The 22949-nt window shown below is 35.5% G+C and overlaps 1 protein-coding gene across 1 annotated transcript in view; it reads left to right on the plus strand.

Annotated features, from left to right (window-relative positions):
* The window catches only part of LOC126881211 (uncharacterized), a 30948-nt gene extending 15013 nt beyond the window's left edge, over positions 1-15935 (plus strand). Inside the window, exon 2 of the mRNA XM_050645320.1 lies at positions 15701-15935. Coding sequence (XP_050501277.1) covers positions 15701-15867 — 167 coding nt within the window. The 3' untranslated portion in view covers positions 15868-15935. The remainder of the gene's footprint in view (positions 1-15700) is intronic.
* The last annotated feature ends 7014 nt before the right edge of the window (positions 15936-22949 follow it).

Below are 22949 nucleotides of genomic sequence, written 5' to 3' on the forward strand. Positions count from 1 at the left end.
TATTCCAGTTACATTTTTTAGCATTTGATAGGGAATATTTAGTTTACATTATGTCCCGTACTTCATAGGTAGTAGGTTCCTTTTAGTATTTGAGGTGTTTGGACAAATGAATTGCTTATTTTAGTAGATTTCCTCTTCTTTCCTGAGGCATTAGTTTGTTGTTGAGATTCAGGAATATTTCCTGGACAATTCTATGTATGCGAGAACGTATGAATCTACAGTTTTATTCAAAATTGGTTGCTCGTTCTTGTCATATTTTTTTCTATCATTTATTATGGTGTCATAGAACTTGTAAGTTCACCATTTAGATTTTATTATTACAATTGGTACGTTATCAGCTATAGCTATAGCTAGTGAACAACAGCACGGACCAATTTTAGTTAGTCAACGACTTACTTGAGTCGATGGACCTAATTTAGTTTATTTAGTATTAGTGAGAATCGGTACACAAATCTTCCTGATCGTTCTTCTTTGGATATGCTCCTATAAATCTGGTGTCCATTGATAGTCCGATTTTGGATAAAGCGTCCGAGTCCTCACTTATTTTGTTTATTTGGTTGTATAGGCTCGTATTACCGGTTGTGGTTGTACATAGGCCTAATTAATTTATGTGATTTAGTATTGGTGTGAATTGGTCCATAAATCTTCCTGGTCGTCCTTCTATGGATATGCTTTATGAATCTGGTGTCCATTGATAGTCCGACTTTGGATTAAGAGTCCGATTCCACATTTATTTTGATTAATGAGTTTTTGGATAACTTTGATATGCTTACTAGTTGTATTATTTGGCACTGGTGAGAATTGTTCCATAAATATTCCGGATTGTTCTTCTCTGGATATGCTATTATGAATCTGGTGTCCATTGGTAGTTCAATTTTTAATTAAGTGTTCGATTCTTCACTGATTTTAGTTTTGATTTCTTTTGTCTTACTTTAGAATATTTATTTGGGTTATGGTGCGAATTGGCTCATACCTTTGCCTGGTTGTTCGTCCTTGGATATACCCTTTTTAAATTTGATATCCATGGATAGTTCAATTTTGGATTTAGTGCCAGTTCGACATTTATTTGTCATTACGAACTTTAGTATATTATTTAGCTTATGTTTTGGCTTTCAGACAAAATGTCGCTGACATTTTAATATGACTTCAAGTCATCTTTTGCGATTCATAGTTTTGGTGTAGTGATTATACTTCTTTCCCTTGATTCTTAATTTGTGGTTACTTGTAATCTTGCGGATCACCGTATAATAATAGATTATTACCACTTGGTTATGATAATTTGAATTTTAGGAAAAAAAAAATTTTTTGCGTAAAATTTTTTTTTCTCCTAGTAGGAGGGGATTATAACATTTCGTTAACTTCTAATGATCTTTATTGTTATTTTATTTAAATTTTAATAATGTTCTGTTATTAAATTATACTTAAAACAATAACTAGTAAATATTTCGTCTTTCTCTGACGTCATAACAAACCTATAGATTAGCAGACCTGTATATTTGTATACCTGGTGTACTCCTAGCGGCAACCAAATTAACTGTATTGTGACATCGTCCTCGTTGCACGGAAAATATGCCACTTTGGTCAGGGCGTTCAACTCGAGTGGCAGATAGCCTATTCAAGTAGAGCGGCGAATATTTCAATCTTATGTTTCAAGTCATAGTATTATTTTGACAAGTTAAATTATCCGAGTTTATTATATATGCGTTTAGTGGGCTGAAGAAACAATAATTGAATATTTCCAGCAGTGAATTGTGGCTATCTGGTAAATAATTTTTTTTACACGCTATATAACGCCATATTTTTTTGTTTGTCTAATTTGACGTCTTTAAAAAAATTACTATTAAATCTTGCAGTGAGCTTATTAATTAAGGCTAGTATCTTTTAACTATTTCATTGTCTGTAATATCCACTCAGAGGGAAAGCATTTTGTCATAAATATCTGATAAAATTATCATCTCTCGTAATTTGTGGGGTTATGTTACATCACATATTACCCAACTCCAATTTTGTATATTATAATCATGAAGTTCTGAAACATAGTAAATTCCGTACATCATATCCACCGATTCTGTTCCGATATTTGGTATTTTCATAAATTTGTACACTACCTTGGCATTATTTCATATCATTTAATAACTATACTATTTTTTATGAATAGCTATTTCCAAAATAAATATATTCAGCATTTAAATTTGAGATTTACTTGTCTACATATTATCGAGTCAAGGCCATTTTATATGCCAATATTATGACAAGGTCACCAAACAGTCTAGTGGAAGATTGTTTTTTCCTTCTAATGAGATAGCTTTTTCTGATTCTTCTTTATTCTAAATAAAAACTTCCTGATTTTTGTTTTCTTCTCTGACTCTTCCCTACATTATTACAATGAAGTAAAACCGGGATTCTATTTTTTTTTAGCCACTTGGGGAAAAATCTTTAACTACTCCTACCACCTGAGAGGGACCGCTTTACGACCAAGTCATCCAAGGGACAAGTTCTAAAAGCCATGTAATTTTCTTTTACTTCATTATGCTGTATTTTGGAGAACTGCCATGTTACTGTTAGCTGTGTAGCACCATTCTGTGCCTAACTAGGGATCGAAGACGTTACTGAGAAGTAGCAAGGAACACTTGTGGGGACAATATCAGGTCAATCGGGTTTGTTTCGGGAACTTTTTATATTTAACAGTGCAATAGTTATCTACCTATACCAGTACACTTATACACTTATTTTTTTTTATAATATCCAGAACAGTTAAGTAATTAACATACACATAATTCAATAGCGCTCCCACACCTGTATAGGTCTGGATCCCGCGTATGAAAAAAAAGTTGATTAATAGCAAGCTGAAAATTTGTTAATAGCTTAAGGGTGTCTAGTCGGACAAACTTTGATATATGGAAACACTGGAACAGGGGCAGTTTTAATTGTGGAACAGGTTAAAAATTTGGAACGGTCAGACCACGAAAACGGCACATTTATTTTGTCCGACAGAATAGACTTAAACTCTCCGAACAGAGATTAAACTCTCATGCAAAAAGCAGACTGCTATTTATCACCTGTCATAATTCCTGCCATTTGACATATTCTACATGTTCCACTCATTAAAACGCCCATTTGGTGATAAATAGCAGTCTGATTTTTGCATGAGAGTTTAATCTCTGTTCGGAGAGTTTAAGTCTGTTCTGTCGGACAAAATACATGTGCCGTTTTCGTGGTCTGGCCGTTCCAAATTTTTAACCTGTTCCACAATTAAAACTTCCCCTGTTCCAGTGTTCCCATATATCAAAGTTTTTCCGACTAGACACCCTTAAGCTATTAACAAATTTTCAGCTTGCTATTAATCAACTTTTTTTTCATACGCGGGATCCAGACCTAGTATGTCTCTTTGTAAAAGAGGATAATTTGGGCCCAAATAACCTTTTCCTATACAGTAGTTCCTTACATTTATTTTTTTATCACCATTATTAGACTTGTTTCCCATATTTTGCATATAACTATATATATTTTAATATCATTAGCTTGTTTTTTTATGTAATTTAAATTCAAAATTTTGTTTACTTAACTTAAATTCATTTGTAATTAAATTAAATTCACTCCCTAATCCCTATCCCCTCAGGATAGCTTTTAGTTTCACTTGTTAATTATTCAGAACCACGAGTCAGCAAAAGGATCTCTTGCATCCAGGACTTTGTTGGTTCACTTAGGAGCTTGTTGCCCGTCAACTCATTGTGAGTTATATATATTTATTATTTATATTATTGAGGTATTTTTATTATTCATATTTCTATAGGATTTGACGTTGTACGTATTATAATCGTACAATTATTTGGTGAAGGTTGTTATTTAACCTACTATATGTAAGTTGGGGGTACGCTCCATATAAGAGCTACTCCAGTACTAATGTAACTATAGTTTTATACGCATATTCTTATATATTTATACTAAGATAGGTAATTGAGTCAAATTGTCATTTTAGAGTCACATGATATGCACTTTGTGTAACTCAGAGATTGTCAAAGATCTAGCAGTTATTTTAATAAATATCTACTTATTTTGTATATCAATTATTTTATTACTCCTTTATGTTCATTATTACAGGTTTGATATATTTAATATTTGACAGCAGTATAAGATACCTGGGTAAATGATCGAAGATCATTTTCATGGCGCCCATGATTTGTTAGATTTATTTATTTTGTTCGTCTTTAGCAATTATCCATCTTCATTTAGTTTCAGTACATTATTCTTATTTTATTATTTCATCTTTTAGTCATCATTACTATCTATATAGAGCTACTGTTCTTCGACAGGCATGCAAACGAGCCGTATCCATCCTTGAGTGTCAAGTTGCTCTCTTGCATCTATAGCTAGCCAACTCTATTCAGTTTGCCTCTGTCTCTTCCCACTTCTACTTCTATCCCTTCTAATCCCCCTTTCTTCAGTACTACTGCACTTTAGTAGTATTTTTCCTATTGCGGCTTCTCAACGTAGAAGCCACTTCACCCCACCTCTTTACACACACCCCACTCTCTCTCTTCATTTTTATTCCTATAGTCTTTTCTTTTTTTTTCCTTACTTCTGTTGGAGTATATCTTGCTTTTTACTTTCACTCCAACAGAAGTTTTCTTATTTTTGTTACAAGTTTTAGGGTCCCATCGTGCCTAAAATGATTAAGAAATTTCACCTATAGCGGCTCTTAGTCTATAAGGCTACAATTGAGTTTTAATTTCAATATTTTATATGTGCTAGAATAGTCCACAGCATGTTCCGAACTTTAAAGAAAAAACACATTATGATTGTTACACCCAGTATAAAATGACATTTACCTGCCGAGCAACATTATTATTACAGCGATATTGTTACAGAATAAGGCTATAAAAATATCACTCAAATCAACGGGTTTAGAAAATTCGAGACATCTAACGTGTATATTTCATCGAGTGAGTGGATTTTTTTGCTCTCAAGTGTAATTAGTGAAGAACCAATCAAACGTAAAATATAAATAATAATTGATGTTAGCAATATTGAGCAAGTAATGGAAATAAAATACCTTGGAATTACATAGTCAAGCTACGGATACCTGGACAAAGAAGTGAGAAATCAAGTACAAAAAGCAAATATATTGGCAGGACGTCTTAATAACAATATGTGGCGTAACCGAAATATTAACACTGAGATGAAGTCTAGAATTTATAAAGCCAGCGTAAGACCAATAATGATATATGCATCAGAAACAAGATCCGATACAGCCACCACACAAAGACTACTGGAAACGGCAGAGGTAAGAGTACTGACAAGAATTACAGGAAACACGCTGAGAGATCGAAAGAGGAGTGAAGACATTAGGGGACAATGTAATGTACGGTGTATAAACGAATGGACACTAATTAGAAAAAAGAATGGAACAACCACATAAGCAGAATAGGGGAGACAAGCGGAAGCAACAAGTAGAAATGCTTAAAAAGAGGAATAATAAGAAGATAATAAATTCCTTAGCAGTGAAATTTTTATTAAGGATATATATATTAGATTAGCATTATCATTGGATGTTTGAGCCGTTTACTAGGTGCAGGTTTGGTGCTCCGTTTGATGTTAGTCTTAAGGCGGAGATACATATGCGCTCTGCTCGGTGTGCGAGCCGCTCGCGCGCAGCGTATTCGTCAGATTAGTACGTGTTTTCAAGTGACGCACAAACGGCACGCACACGGCGCACCACGATCTAAATTCTGTCGGTTTTTCAACAAACGCTTTGATGGTTCGCAATACGTATTTGGACGGGTTTGCGAGTGGTTTGTTGGTTTTGGCGCGCATGAGTTGAATATTTGTTAGTAATGGAATGGTCGGAACTGTCGGAAGGAAATTGATGTTTACCGTGGAAAATCATTATTGTGGGATCCTCAATAAAGAACCATTTAATTTAAAGAAACAACTTAAATCCGATCTGAACGGAAATAGAAGCTGAAATTAAAAAATGTACATGCGGACCTTTTTAAAAAATGTTAGTTCATTGTTGTACCAAAAATAACATGTATTAAAAATAAGATTTATTATTTTATTTGGGCATAAGCCACAATTCGAGTTTGAAATCAAGTTTACTTGACCTTTCGACTTTCACTTCGGAAATAGTTATCAATATCAAAAAAACATTCATAAGCAGATATATATATATATTATGTGTCACCGGAAAGCGAAATAGGTAACGCACGACTTGGAGAACCTATAGTTTTCTAACTTCGTGTCTGGTGAAGCAACGCAGTTGAAACAAGCGGATATATTATAATTGTGTCACCGGAAAGCCAAAAAGGTAACGCACAACTTGGAAGACCCAATAGTTTTCTAACTTCGCTTCTGGTGAAGCAACGGAGTTGGAACAAGCAGATATATTATAATTGGGTCACCGGAAAACGAAAGAGGTAACGCACAACTTGGAAGACCCAATAGTTTTCTAACTTCGCTTCTGGTGAAGCAACGGAGTTGGAACAAGCAGATATATTATAATTGGGTCACCGGAAAGCCAAAAAGGTAACGCACAACTTGGAAGACCCAGTAGTTTTCTAACTTCGCTTCTGGTGAAGCAACGGAGTTGAAACAAGCAAATATATTATAATTGGGTCACCGGAAAGCCAAAAAGGTAACGCACAACTTGGAAGACCCAATAGTTTTCTAACTTCGCTTCTGGTGAAGCAACGGAGTTGGAACAAGCAGATATATTATAATTATGTCACCGGAAAACGAAAAAGGTAACGCACAACTTGGAAGAGCCTATAGTTTCCTAACTTCGCTTCTGGTGAAGCAACGGAGGTAGAACAAGCAGATATATTACAATTGTGTCACCGGAAAGCGAAAAAGGTAAGGCACAACTTGGAAGACCCAATAGTTTTCTAACTTCGCTTCTGGTGAAACAACGGAGTTGGAACAAGCAGATATATTATAATTATGTCACCGGAAAACGAAAAAGGTAACGCACAACTTGGAAGAGCCTATAGTTTCCTAACTTCGCTTCTGGTGAAGCAACGGAGTTGGAACAAGTAGATATGTTATAATTGTGTCGTCGAAAAGCGAAAAAGGTAACGCACATCTTGGAAGAGCTTATAGTTTCCTAACTTCGCTTCTGGTGAAGCAACTGAGTTGGAACAAGTAGATATATTATAATTGGGTCACCGGAAAGCCAAAAAGCTAACGCACAACTTGGAAGACCCAATAGTTTTCTAACTTCGCTTCTGGTGAAGCAACGGAGTTGGAACAAGCAGATATATTATAATTGGGTCGCCGGAAAGCCAAAAAGGTAACGCACAACTTGGAAGACCCCATAGTTTTCTAACTTCGCTTCTGGTGAAGCAACGTAGTTGGAACAAGCATATATATTATAATTGGGTCACCGGAAAACGAAAAAGGTAACGCACAACTTGGAAGAGCCTATGGTTTCCTAACTTCGCTTCTGGTGAAGCAACGGAGTTGGAACAAGTAGATATGTTATAATTGTGTCGTCGGAAAGCGAAAAAGGTAACGCACATCTTGGAAGAGCCTATAGTTTCCTAACTTCGCTTCTGGTGAAGCAACCGAGTTGGAACAAGCAGATATATTACAATTGGGTCACCGGAAAGCGAAAAAGTTAACACAGGGCTTGGAAGAACCTATAATTCTCTAATTTCGTTTCTAGTGAAGCTACGCAGTTGAAACAAGCAGATACATTACAACTGTGTCAGCGGAAAACGAAAAAGGTATCGCATGACTTGGAAGTACCTATAGTTCTCTAATTTTGTTTCTGGTTGTAGGAACAAGCAGATATATTATGGTAGGGGAGCAAAGTATGCTAAATGTGCAGTCACTCGAGCGCTTTGGCGACCTATTGGGTTGTGATTATTAGGTCCTAAAACCAAAAAAGTTAAGTAAAATTTTCCATTTTAGTGGGACTTCCCATTTTTTAATTTAATTTTCCATTTCCAACAATCTTTTTTCCGATTATAGCGCCATCTATCCATAATTCAAAAAAATGTTTCGAATAAAAGGTGTTTATTTTTATACAAACAATCCAAATCTGCAATAAGAAATGGGGTCTACCATTTAAGATTTTAAAGTAACCCCCCACCTCACCTCCGTGGGGGGTCGTGTTTGGAACCATTCGATAGATTTTTCAAAAACATTGATAAAGTGTATTTTGCAGTTTTTCGATATGATGTTTATTTTGCGAAAGATCGCGGGATTTGTATTTAAAATTTTAAATTTACCCCCCACCTCTCTCCGTGGGAGGTCAAGTTTGGTATTTTTCGATAGATTTTTGAAAAATATTGAACACGTAGTTTTTAGTTTTTCAATCTGACGTTCATTTCGCGAAATATTCGCTTTTTTTGTGAAACTTTTTGACTCACCCATTTCCGTACGCCCCGCTCAAATCGTCATATTTTTGAAATATAGACTCTTTTGCATGTACTTAACTTACCTTATCTTAATCTGACAATTTCGAATATTTTAAGAATAGATTTTTTTTCGGGCCCCCCCGAACGAACTCCCCTGTGTTAAGAGCCAATATATGGTGGAGGTACATCTGCAGGGTACCACGTTTCTCCCCATATGATAATCTGACGCGCTCGAGTAACTGCAAACATCCCCGCTTGGGCTCCCCTACCATTATATTTGTGTTGCCAGGAAGCGAAAAAGGTAGTTCCCGAAATGTTCCCAAACTGTGGCTTATTCCACATAAAATAGTAAATTGCATAAGATGACACAAGAAAATAGTTTCAGAACAATACCAAAATAAGATGTAGTAGAAGTACAGGACAGAGACATGATTATCTACAATTACTAAACGTTCGTAAGTTTACTCTGGATCGTCAAAATGAAAAATTTTAACAATAACCGCGCCACGAACGCGCGGCGCACACACGGCGCGGAGTTCGCGGCGCGGATATGTATTTCCGCCTTTTTAGGATTTTTATATCTGTCCATGCAGATGGGATGTGTAGGGTATTCAGGTATCTTCAAAAAATTTCGGTGTGATCTCCTTCGCAGTTAGCGTAAGTTGATTCAATGTCCTTTGGAAATAGATATTCATAACTTTATGGTTTTGTACACATTTAGTGTCCTTATGGTATGATCGCTGACTATGATGGCTTGGTCAGTTATAATTTAAATAGAAACAGACTGTTTGACTTGTACACACTTCTATATAAATCAAAACGGGAACTGGTGTATGTTTTCAAAAAACTGATAGTATGTAAATAAATTTACTTATTATAAATCAGCTAAGTACTTTCAGCATTTTTAATGCCATCATCAGAGCTATCGTCTTATAATTGTATATACCTCAAATGAAGAGAAAACTTTGAACAAACACATTCTATTTTTAAAATTAACTTAGGAATCAAACCACTGGTTTGGGTAAAAACCCTTAAATATATAAAATAATCACATTAAATGTGTTTTAAAAATGGCTACCAGTTTACAATCAAGTTATAATTTATAATATTGTACACTGTGGGCCGAAATAAAGGAGTACATTTTTTAGTTGAAAATAACTTTTTTGTTTTTTGGGCGATTCAATTTCTTTTTGCAAGGCTAATAGTCTAACATGTCCTCAACATGACTGCAAATTTGGAAGCCAAAAATAACGTACAGGGTCGAACTTATAAAAAGATTTATGTAACGGTGCATTTGAGATTGTTGCAAAGGAAAACTGTCTTAGCTAAAATTGAACTGATATGCTCTTTTGGTAGGGTAACTATCCAGAACACTTCAGTAAAAAGGAAATTTTTCAAAATTACCGGATTCGCAAAATATCATTTTTTTATTAAATTAGGAAAATATAATATTTTAACAAATAACACATTTATGTTTATGAAAATAGTTTAATAATTTTAAAACTTAGACGAATATTATGAATGTGGCCCCCATTATTGTTTACCACTTCTTGAAGTCGTCTGCGCCATAAATTGATAGTATTATGGTATAGTTAGACCCAAACCCAGACATCCAAAGTGAAAGTTATCCTCCAACACCAAATTGTTCTATATAGTCACATAATGTTCAGAAAAAAGCCACACCATTTTGAGCGTCGGGTTTGGGGGGGAGAGGGGGGAGAAATCTGCAAATTCGTAGTTCTTTACGTTTTTCGTCAATATTTCTAAAACTAAGAGGTTTAGTATGAACAACCCTCTACATAAAATTGTTCTACATTAAATTTGAAATAAAAAAGGCCCTATGTCCTATGTATAACCCTTCTAAAATGAACGGTTCCAAAGTTACGGAGGTAGTATATTATAATTGGCCCAAAAAAAGGCCTAACCCAGACATCCAAAGTAAAAGTTTTCCTTCAACACCAAATTGTTCTATATGGTCCACATATTGTTCAGTAAAAAGTTACACCATTTTGAGCGTCCGGTTTGGGAGGGAGATGGGGGAGAAGTTGGTAAATTAGCAGTTTTTTTAGGTTTTTCGCCAATATTTCTAAAAGTATGCTTTAGCGTAAGGAATGTTCCATAGAGGAATGTTCTACATAAAATTTAGAACAAAAAAGGTTGTATACATAATTGTTATAAAATCAACGGTTCCAGAGTTACGGAGGGTGAAAAGTGGAGGTTTTCGATACTTTTTATATTTACCGATTTCTCCCCCCTCTCCTCCCCAAACCCGACGCTCAAAATGGTGTGACTTTTTTATGAACATTATGTGGACCATATAGAACAATTTAATGTTGGAGGATAACTTTCACTTTGGATGTCTGGGTTTTTGGTATAGTTATATCATAAATATTGCCCAAAAAATATAAAAAGTATCGAAAACCTCGAATTTTCACCCTCCGTAACTCTGGAACCGTTGATTTTATAACAATTATGTATAGAACATTTTTTGTTTTAAATTACATGTAAAATATTTTTGTATATAACATTGTTTACTATAAAGCATAGTTTTAGAAATATTGACGAAAAACGTAAAAAAACTACTAATTTACCGGCTTCTCTCCCATCTCCCTCCCAAACCGGACGCTCAAAATGGTGTAACTTTTTACTGAACAATATGTGGACCATATAAAACATTTTGGTGTTGGAGGAAAACTTTTACTTTGGATGTTTGGGTTAGGCCATTTTTTGGACCAGTTATACTATACTACCTCCGTAACTTAGGAACCATTCATTTTAAAAAGATTATGCATAGGGCCTTTTTTATTTCAAATTTAATGTAGAACAATTTTGTGTAGAGGGTTGTTCATGCTAAACCGCATAGTTTTAGAAATATTGGCGAAAAACTTAAAAAAACTACGAATTTACCGATTTCTCCCCCCTCTCGCCCCCAAACCCGACTCTCAAAATGGTGTGACTTTTTTCTGGACATTGTGTGGACCATATAGAACAATTTGGTGTTGAAGGATAACTTTCACTTTGGATGTCTGGGTTATGCCATCTTTTGGATCAACTGTACTATACTATAGCCCCATTTATTAGACCCTGTTCAAAATTGTTCCAAACAAACTGCATTCTTTCTTTGAGCTGTTCGATGTTTTCATATTGTAGTCCGTCATACAAACGTTGTTCGAAAATTCCCCAAATTGAATAGTCAACCGGATTTAATTCTGGGTTGTTAGGTGGCCACATATCTGGCTCGATATAGTCCGGGCAATTTTCACTCAAGAATATCTTTGTATTTTGGGAAGTGTGCGAGTGCGAGGGAGCACCATCCTGCTGGAAAGTGTAATCATAACATACTTCTTTAATTTCAGGTAATAGGTGCTGCCAGATTTGTTCTTGATATGTTTCTGAAGTTTTACCCCTGCATCAACAACAATCAGACGAGATTTTCCCTTTTGATAAATGACTTTTTTCAATTAAAATATGCTCTGGAGGAATTTCTCTCTAAATTGTAAGTCAAAATACGCCCTATTATTTTGGGTATTTTTAGGAGGCCATAAATAAAACATTTTTTCATCTGAAAACCATATTTTTCTAATATCTTCACGAGAGCGTAATCTTTTTATGAGCTTCGCTTATTTCCTTTTCCACTTTTATGTTCAAGAGACCCATGGGTTTCACTTAGATGTCTTAAGGACTTTCCTATCGTTCCAATATGCCAACTTTCTCAGAAAATGCATTTACAATTTTTTTTGCACCATAATTATATTTTTCACGCTAATTTATATTCTGTCCTCTTTGCTTAAAAGTGGCATTATGAACTGGTCAATGTACTTATTTAACTATAAATGTCAAACAAATTCCATGGCAACCTAAGCAGTCATGGCTTACTATGTAAAATTGACATATTTGATAGTTTGAGAAATTTTTAAGACATTTAACAAAAACTACTGCAAATATGAGGCAAAAACGATGGAAAATATGTAATTTAGTGTTAAGAGGCTTTCGTTCTGGTAAACATATTAGAAAAGTACTCGAATAAGATTTCCTAATTTAAGTAAAAAATGAATTTTACAAATTCGGGATTTTTTAAATATTATGGCGAAGGCGTGTCCTTAACAGTACTTAAATAGAAAAATGATATTTTGCAAATCCGGTAATTTTAATACTAAGTGTTCTGGATAGTTAACCTACCAAAAGAGCATATCAGTTCAATTTTAGCTAAGACAGTTTTCATTTGCAACGAGCTCAAATGCACCATTAAATAATTTTTTTTATAAGTCTGACCCTGTACGTTATTTTTGCTTCAAAATTTGAAGTAATGTTGAGGACATGTTAGGCTATAAGTCCTGCAAAAAGAAATTAAATCGCCCAAAAAACAAAAAAGTTATTTTCAACTAAAAAATGTACTCCTTTATTTCGGCCCACAGTGTATAATTAAATTTTTTCTCTGTAGGTTTTGACATATGTATGGCATATCTATTGTGCGATGTATATCAACATGGCGTATATTTCGATGTAATCTAATGGACGTCTCTTTGCTCATATTAACATTGTGTTTCATTAAGAATTGTCCATATCGTAACTGGAGAAACCTTAGCACAAATACGAAGATTTAACCCAAAACACTTAAATAAAATATTCTTCCTTACCGAGATACAGAGTGTTTTATTACAAATATTCTAAAATGATTTTAGAACATTGTTAAAGCACCTTTTAATATTTTTTGTTCAAACTTAACACACAGTTTACACATGTTAGGATACTTTAAATAGTGTTAAGAGATATTTTTCCTCTGTTACCAGAGGCGTGCTGTAGGGATATATACTTCCTCTTCACCTCATTTCCCCCTTTACAATCTACGCCATTCTCCTAACAATCATTTTAACGTGTTTTTTGATTCTTTGTTACTTTTTACGTAAATATTATCCTTTTGTGTCAATGCGATAGAGTAAGTAGTTTTCAAGTTATTTCGTTTGAAAGTTTGAAACTTTGCGTCGACTGATATACGATTTTACTAATTTTGAGTCATTTTGAATCAGTAAATTCTTTCATCAGTTCGTACATCTGCTGTCTGTTTACTATGTCGTAGGCCAGCTTAAAGTCGATGAACAGAGCATATAGTACTGTTTTATGTTCGTAACAGGTAGTCTGTATTTCTTTTAAGGCAAATATTTGGTCCGTCGTTGATCTGTTGTTTCTAAAACCTGCCTGGTATTCTCCCAATATTTTTTCCGAATGTTGATTTAGCCTTTGTCTTATACTTTGTGCCTAGGTTTTGTTAACTATTTCTAATGGTGCAATGCCTCTATAGTTTTCGCATAGAATTCAATCGTTCAATCGCATTTTTATGTATAGGGCACATCCTTGCTATGGTCTACTCTTCTGGCATTTTTTCTACTTCCCATATTCTTTTCATCAGGTCATATATCTCTTTTTGTAGTCTTTTCCTCCTGATTTTATCATTTCGGCCGATATTTATGTTATTCCTGGGCTTTTGTTATTTTTCAGGGTCTTTATTTCGTTCTTTATTTCTTGCTCTGCGGGTATTTCTATTGCAATCTGATCATTTTCAACTTCATGGTTTGTTTCCTTTTGTACTTCGCTCTTATTTAACAGTTCAGTGAAATAGTTTTGCCAGTTTCTCATTATATTTGCCGGCTCATTTAGCAGCATACCTTTATCATCTCTTATGTATGGGTTGCTTTTCTGATATCCTCTTTTCATTTTTCTTGCTTCCTGGTAGAATCTTCTTTCTTTTTTTTGAAATTTTTCTTTTATTTCTTTCAGTTTCTACTCGTTGTATTTTCTCTTTTTGCTTCTACATTTTCTTTTCATAATTTTTCTCAATTCTCTGTATTCTTCTCTATTGCTATCTTCGTTATTTGTAAGATTTTTGAGTCTTACCTTGCTTATTACTTCTGCTACTTCTTGACTTTCTTCATCATACCAGTCTTCTGTTTTGTGTTTTTTCTTGGTTTTCGCTAGGATTACTATTGCTTCTTTTATGTTTTCCCATTGTTTGTCTGGGTCTGACGTTTCTTGTTCCCTGATTAGTCTGTTGGTTATTCCCTGTTCATACTTCTTCTGCTTGTTATTATCTTTTAATAGTTTTATGTTGAATTGTTATTTAATTTCTTGTTTTGTTTTATTGTTTTTCTTTAAGTTATGCTCGATTCTGTATTCTGCTCTCACTAACTAGTGGTCCGAGTTACACTCCGCTTCTCTCATACTTTTTTACATTTATTACATTGTTTGCATGTTTCTTCTCTATTAAAATATGGCCTATCTGATTTAATGTCTTTTTATCCGGGGAAATCCACGTTCCTTTATATATGTATATCTTTTCAGCGTAATTGTGTGCTACTTATCACCATTTGCCTTTCTATTGCAAAGCCTATTATTCTTTGGCCATTTATCATTCGACATCTAATGCTTACTATATTTCCCTATTATGTGCTCGTATATTATTCTCTTTTCAGACTTTGGCGTTGCAGTCTCCCATACTATTTTGTCAAACCCTGGTAATTTATCATATTCTCTTTCCAATTGCTCATAGAATTCATCTTTTTATTTTCCTGTGGCATCTTCAATCGGTGCGTGTACATTTGTACATTTATTATATATTTCGTTTGTCCCTTTTTAATCTTATTGTGCATAATCTATCTGATATTGGTTGAATGCTACTCTTTCCTTCCATTTTCGCTATAGATATATTATAAAACCTGTTCCTAATTGTAGGAAACCATTGTTTTGTCTACTGTAAAGCTACTATTTCTACATTATATCTCTTAATTTCTCTAATTAATTCTTTGAGTTTTCCTGTTTCTTTTGTGCCTCTTACATTCCATGTACCCAAGTTGACTTTAGTTTTCTTTTAGTTGTTATTTTTACTTATTGCCTTGTCCATTGACTGCGTTGTTTCCGTTTCATTTATCTCTGTTGCAAACTGTATCTTGTTATTTTTCGGCTTTTCTTTTTTATTTCCGTCTTGATTTGTTTTATTTCCATAATTTTAAATAAATAAAGCACATATATGAATTTTAAGAATATTAAATACCTACATATATGTATATGTATTTTATTTCAATTTATGCATATAATAGATATACCTAAAAGCACCTAAATTATTTAATTTTGAAGTGTGAACTCTTGACAAAAACGCATCTACAGAAAAAGTACAGTGTATAATACGTGAGAAAATGACATATTTCTCCCTCGCTTGATTTGCGGCAGTTGCCATGGGCTCGTGCCAACAAACTTCTGTGCTCGTGAGAAATATGTCCGATTTCTTACTTGTACAATATGCTATTTTTATTCATATTTAATGTGTATTTGGTTTTTCCATTTTTCAGAAGGATCAACTTTAGATGAAAAAGTTCAACCGATCGTACCACAGGTAGACGAAATTGAGCCAATACCAAACAAAGGAGGTGTTTTTTCACTTCTTAATGTGAAAGGAAATTGTCCGGAAGGCTTTTTGGCCGATAAACTAGGAAATTGCAGGGAACTATATTGGTAGTTTGCTTAATGCCAAGAAAGTAGATCTTGTTGTTTTGACAGTTATTTTCAATAAATTACTAAACATTTCTCGTTTTATATTATTATTGAGCAAGACCTTTGACTATAAACAGTATTTTTCTTTATTATAATAGTTTATATTATTATTTATCACTATTCAAGAAACTACATAGTTTAAAAAATGCGAGCCGTAAACCCATGCACTACTGTTAGGTATTCGCTCCGTGCATGACTGACGCGACACCTAGCGTAGTCGCCTGACATTTTTGGCGGCCACAATTTGACGTTAAACATATGATACACACAGGCGCGGATCTAGAAATTCATAATGGGGGGGGGGGCAGACTTACCTCAAATACAAATATTATATTTTCCAGATTTAGCCATACGACTCACACTTACTCTAAGGATAAAATACACTACATAATCCCAGATACCTACCTAGATAAAGATTAACCTTTATACCATCAATGGGTAGGTACGCATGGATTATCTATATTTTTACTAGTAAAATACAAATTTTTGTATCTTTATTGTATCGCAAATTTGAAACGTGACTTTTCATGAGATAAGGTTTAGGTACACCCAGTGTAATGTATTTTCATTTTAAAATATCATTTTTGTTATTCTTTGAATTGAGAATAATATTTCCGTTGTTTATTGTTCCACCGCTACCCAGGTCAAATGCGCCTGCACATTATTTTTCAGAGCAGGGTGTTTTCTTAGATTTTATGACTTCTTTCAATTCTTTGGAAGCGGTTGTCGTGTCATTTAGTGTTGTACTGATGGCTTAAAGTTTAGAGTTAACAGAAAAAATAATAAATAGTAAAAAAATACTTATAGACTAAATACAATAGGGGGGTCCATGGACCCGTTGACCCCCCTGTATCCGAACCTGGATACACATATGACATACAGTCGGAAAAATGAAAGAATACCCATGAACGATCACATCAATCACTGATTTTGTATTTGCTGTCTTTTTCTATAACAAACGTTTGTTATTTATAGACAAAGACAGCAAATACAAAATAAGTGATTGATGTGATCGTTCATGGGTATTCTTTTATTTTTCCGACTGTATTTGACGTTAATATGTAATATTTATTTACCATTTTTGATAAAATTTGTCATAATACAAACAATAAGTTCGAGTGCCAAATAAACGTCAAATTAAAAAGCGGATATTTGGAAATTATCTGAAGAAAATATCAATTTTAAGAATTTTTCTTCCCTTTTTGTTATAGTTTAGTTGTCGGCGTTAACATTAATTAAGTGTACATCGAAAGAAATTAGGCAGTGTGAATTATTAGTACCAGATTTTAACATTAGTTGGGTCTATTGAACTATTAATTTTTTGTGTCTTTAACACAAAATGGAAATAAATGACGGTAGGAATATACCACCATATCGGGGAAGGAAAGAAAGTCAGTATGAAAATATAAATATAAATAATAAAAATCAAAACGGCAAGAATAAGGTAAGCGAAATATCTATTGAAAATAAAACAATATGAAAAAAAAATTTTAAGAAACGCTTTTGTTTAGTTATTAGTGACTAAAAGTTACAATATAAAAAAATCAACTAAAAAGCTAAAAATAAAAAAAATCAAACTCGATGGATTATTCGAAAAAAACGTTCGTTAAAAAAATGAAAAAATCTAACACATTCGTTAAAGAAAAGCGTAGGGCGAAAACCGTTTATTCGATGAAGACGCGCCCCACGCTTTTCTTTAACTAATATGTTAGATTTTTTCATTTTTTTAACGAACGTTTTTTTTTCAAATAATCCGTCGAGTTTGATTTTTTAATTTTTTGCTTTTTGGTTAATTTTTTTATATTTTAACTTTTAGTCACTCATAACTAAATAAAAGCGTTTCTTAAAATTTTTTTTTCATATTCTGACACTTTTCAAACATTAAAATATATCGTCATGTTTAAAAAAAGGATGTAGGTAAATGACAGATACCTTTTTTGTATTTATTTTAAATTTTGATACATACATTGTACATTTTCTGTAATTTCTTCATACATTTCTTAAATCAAAATCATTATTTACGACTATTATAGTTTTCGCAGTATTTCCATCTCTTGTAATACTTTACTATTGCACGGTGTAGACGCTGTTAATTTCTCGCAATGCAGTTCTTCGATGCGCAAGCCGTCTAAATGTACGTATCCATACAAGGGTAAACCTCGCTCGGTGTAGTAGCGCCACTTAGTGGATACGTCGGTGATTGCCGCTTGGCGCGTACATTCTTCGTTTCAACCGGTTTGCGGTTTATATGTAAGGGAGCGCATGCTGTATCCATTTGAGCAGCTACACCGAGCGGGGTTCACCCTTGTATGAATACGTACCTTAATGATCGCACTCGGCTCAATGAAACGTAAGCTTTGCAGGCTCAATGCAGGCTTTTAAGCCTGTCCTTACGCAAACACTTTCGGGCCCAAGTTCACGACAGCGCAGCGTAGTCCACAGTCGAACCTTGCGTTTTATGGATAGTCGAAGCCCACGACAATACTAAGGGCAGCATTCGTCCCTCTGCGGTGTCATAACTTTTTTTCGCTGAAAACTGGATTTAAATCAGACAGAAACTGGATAAATTTGAAACTTTATTGTTTATATATGAAGCATAACGTAAACAAATAACGTAAAAAGTGAAATTAAGTATAATTCATATAATTAGCTACAATCTGTAAAAGTTTCAAGTTTCTACATTCTAAAAAAACAAGATAATTTAAGCATTTTCCATTAAAATCGTTTTTTATTTAAACAATTCATAAACATAAAAAAAATTTGATCGACTATTCGTGTATTGTTCCTGCGAATCCATATGTCTGCAAAATTTCATTCATTTCCATTGAAGAAAAGGCAGTCAAATTAACGTCTAAAAATTTTACGCAATCGATTGAACTAAATAAAAGCGTTTAAAAATTATTATTTAATCATTATTCTCCAAAACTGTCATATTTCGCCGCTACGGACGCTGGCATAGTTTCGTGTATCCCCACCATGGTCACGCATGGAGCGAATAGTCTATAAACGATTTACTCTCTATTCGCTCCGTGCGTGACCATGTTGGGGATACAAGGAACTATGCCAGCGCCCTTAGCGGCGAAATATGACAACATAATGATTGAATAATAATTTTTCCACCTACCTCTACCGAAAGTATACTTTTCCTGACCTGATTGTAGGGAGCCAAGTCTTACTTTTCCTCCCTAGGGAAACAAAGTAAAAGTGACGTCATGGTATGTCATTGATGAAATAACTGATTGATGCCCTATACAATATTCTATTATCTATTACGTAAGTATCTATACATTTTAACGTTTATTTATAGAACACCCTGTATTTTGCAGAATGGAAAAAAAAAACAGTAAATTGTTATTTTGATTTAACAATGTTTACATTAATAATTTGACGTATATTTGACAGTTGACTAAGAATGAAGTTTACTGCCCGACGCGTAACGGAGGGCAGTAATCATTCAAGGGAGGAAAAGGCACTTTACTCCCATATTATATATATATATATATATATGAAAATTACTAAGTTCTCGGGAAGAACCGCGTTGAGAATTTATAACTCGACGTTTCGGCACCCTTTTTGGAGCCATTATCAAGAGGGGTATGGTTCCGTTCGAGTTCGGGGTCTCAATCTGCCTACTCCCCTCACTCGTGACGTACCAGTAGTGTCTTGTTCTCTAGGAGAACGGTCAAGCGGCACTGAGGTCTCAATCTGCCTACTCCTCAGTGTCGAGTGACGACCTGTCTTCGCCTGTGTAGCTCCTTTTATACTCTCAGTGCGCGCGGGAACTGTATGCGCGGGAGAGGCCTGAGTGGGATCGACTGACGTGGGGATTCGCCGAAGCAGCGGTCGCCATGTTGCCGGCAGTCTTTTGGCGTCATCGCGTGTGTTTAGGCTGTGAGGGCGTTTTTCAATTTCGATGGCTTCACGGATGATTCTCGATTTTAAGGAGCGGACAGGGGCGATGGTTTTTGCTTTCTCGAAATCTATTTGGTGACCTGTCTGAATATGATGTTGGGCAAGGGCTGAAGTAGTGTCGGAATGTTTTACAGATATGGAATGTTCGTAGATACGGTTTTGGATTCGTCGGTTTGTCTGTCCTATGTATGTCCGTGGGCAACTGGAACAAGGTATCTCGTAGACACCATGGTCTTCATTGGGGATTTGGTCTTTTACGGATCTGACAAGATTGCACAACTTGGAGTGAGTAGTGAAGACGGTTTTGATATTTAGAGGGGTAAGAATTCTACTAATCTTGTCAGTGACACCTTTGATAAAAGGTAGAAAGATTTTGGGTTGATCGGGCGGCAAGTTTTCTTTATTAGATGGAATGGGATTTAGATGTTTCTGAATGCTCCTATTGATTTGGGTTTTATGGTAGCCGTTTTGTAAGAGTGTTTGCCTTATTGAATTTATTTCAGATGGTCTGTGATTGTCGTCACTAAGCCTTATAGAGCGAGAAACAAGAGTGTTGACAACTGAACTGAGTTGGGCGGGGTGATGATGTGACTGGGCATTGAGATACCGATTTGTATGGGTGGGTTTTCGGTACACGGAATAGGAAAAACTGTGAGGTGGCTGTTTTTGAATAAGTACATCAAGGAATGGTAAAGACTCCTCAGACTCAACTTCCATCGTGAATTGAATACTGGGGTGTATTCCATTCAGGTGGGAGAGGAAGAGATCTAACGTATCTTTACCATGGGGCCAAATGACAAAAGTGTCATCAACGTACCGTAACCAGCAAGTGGGTTTGAGATTTGATGATGACAGGGCTATTGTTTCGAAATGCTCCATGTAGATATCAGCTATTACGGGAGAGAGAGGGGATCCCATTGGGGCACCTTTGTTTTGACGGTAGAATTGATTTTGGAATGAAAAGTATGTGTTAGACATGCAATGTTTTATAAGAGATAATGTGTCTTGGGGGATTTGATGTTTGGAGTCCAAGATGGAAATGGTTTCATCAATAGGAATGTTGGTGAATAAAGAAACAATGTCAAAACTGACTAGAATATCTGAGGATGAGATAGAAATATTTTTCAGAAGATCAATGAAATGGAAAGAATTTTTGACGAATGACAAGGCGTTTTCGGCTAGTGGTTGTAGGGATGAGGCGAGATGTTTTGCCAATTTCTGAGTGGGGCAATTGTATGCACTGACGATGGGTCTTAGAGGAACGTTGGGCTTATGAATTTTTGGAAGTCCGTATATTCTTGGAATTCGGGACGATTTTTCTCTGGGTGTAAGAGATTTTTTGATGTCTGGAGGTAGAGTGGACTTATTTATGATAGATTTGGTCGTTTTTTCTAGATAGGTAGTGGGATCGTTTGGGACTCGTTTGTATTCTGTAGAATTAAGAAGTTCGGACATTTTGTCGAAATAATTAGAAGTGTTGAGAATGACGGTGGCATTACCTTTGTCTGCCGGAAGGATGACGATGTCAGGGTTGTTGTAGAGTTCTTTAAGGGCACGTCTTTCTGAAAGACTGATATTTGTCGGTGGGGGTTTGGAAGTACGGAGAATTCTGGCGACATCTTGTCTGGCAATTTCGGCTTGGTCGGAAGGAAGATGAGAAATAGCTTCTTCAGTTTGACAAATAATTTTCTCCGTTGGGATTGAAAGAGGAGTGACAGAAAAATTGAAGCCTTTAGACAGAGCTTTGGTAGCTGAATCGGATATGTTAACATCTGAGAAATTGCGTACAACAGTAGAAGGTTGTTGATTTGAAGGTGGCTGTGGATTTTGATGAGCGATGAGTGTGGCTAGTTTGCGTTTCTGGGTTTGGGTTTTGGTGTCAGAAATGTGTTGAGCTTTTTGATGAGAAAGGCGATCGAAAGTGTCCCAAAGGTGCCCCAATGGGATCCCCTCTCTCTCCCGTAATAGCTGATATCTACATGGAGCATTTCGAAACAATAGCCCTGTCATCATCAAATCTCAAACCCACTTGCTGGTTACGGTACGTTGATGACACTTTTGTCATTTGGCCCCATGGTAAAGATACGTTAGATCTCTTCCTCTCCCACCTGAATGGAATACACCCCAGTATTCAATTCACGATGGAAGTTGAGTCTGAGGAGTCTTTACCATTCCTTGATGTACTTATTCAAAAACAGCCACCTCACAGTTTTTCCTATTCCGTGTACCGAAAACCCACCCATACAAATCGGTATCTCAATGCCCAGTCACATCATCACCCCGCCCAACTCAGTTCAGTTGTCAACACTCTTGTTTCTCGCTCTATAAGGCTTAGTGACGACAATCACAGACCATCTGAAATAAATTCAATAAGGCAAACACTCTTACAAAACGGCTACCATAAAACCCAAATCAATAGGAGCATTCAGAAACATCTAAATCCCATTCCATCTAATAAAGAAAACTTGCCGCCCGATCAACCCAAAATCTTTCTACCTTTTATCAAAGGTGTCACTGACAAGATTAGTAGAATTCTTACCCCTCTAAATATCAAAACCGTCTTCACTACTCACTCCAAGTTGTGCAATCTTGTCAGATCCGTAAAAGACCAAATCCCCAATGAAGACCATGGTGTCTACGAGATACCTTGTTCCAGTTGCCCACGGACATACATAGGACAGACAAACCGACGAATCCAAAACCGTATCTACGAACATTCCATATCTGTAAAACATTCCGACACTACTTCAGCCCTTGCCCAACATCATATTCAGACAGGTCACCAAATAGATTTCGAGAAAGCAAAAACCATCGCCCCTGTCCGCTCCTTAAAATCGAGAATCATCCGTGAAGCCATCGAAATTGAAAAACGCCCTCACAGCCTAAACACACGCGATGACGCCAAAAGACTGCCGGCAACATGGCGACCGCTGCTTCGGCGAATCCCCACGTCAGTCGATCCCACTCAGGCCTCTCCCGCGCATACAGTTCCCGCGCGCACTGAGAGTATAAAAGGAGCTACACAGGCGAAGACAGGTCGTCACTCGACACTGAGGAGTAGGCAGATTGAGACCTCAGTGCCGCTTGACCGTTCTCCTAGAGAACAAGACACTACTGGTACGTCACGAGTGAGGG

This window comes from Diabrotica virgifera, chromosome 1 (genome assembly GCF_917563875.1).
Source record: "Diabrotica virgifera virgifera chromosome 1, PGI_DIABVI_V3a".
Lineage (NCBI taxonomy): Eukaryota > Metazoa > Arthropoda > Insecta > Coleoptera > Chrysomelidae > Diabrotica > Diabrotica virgifera.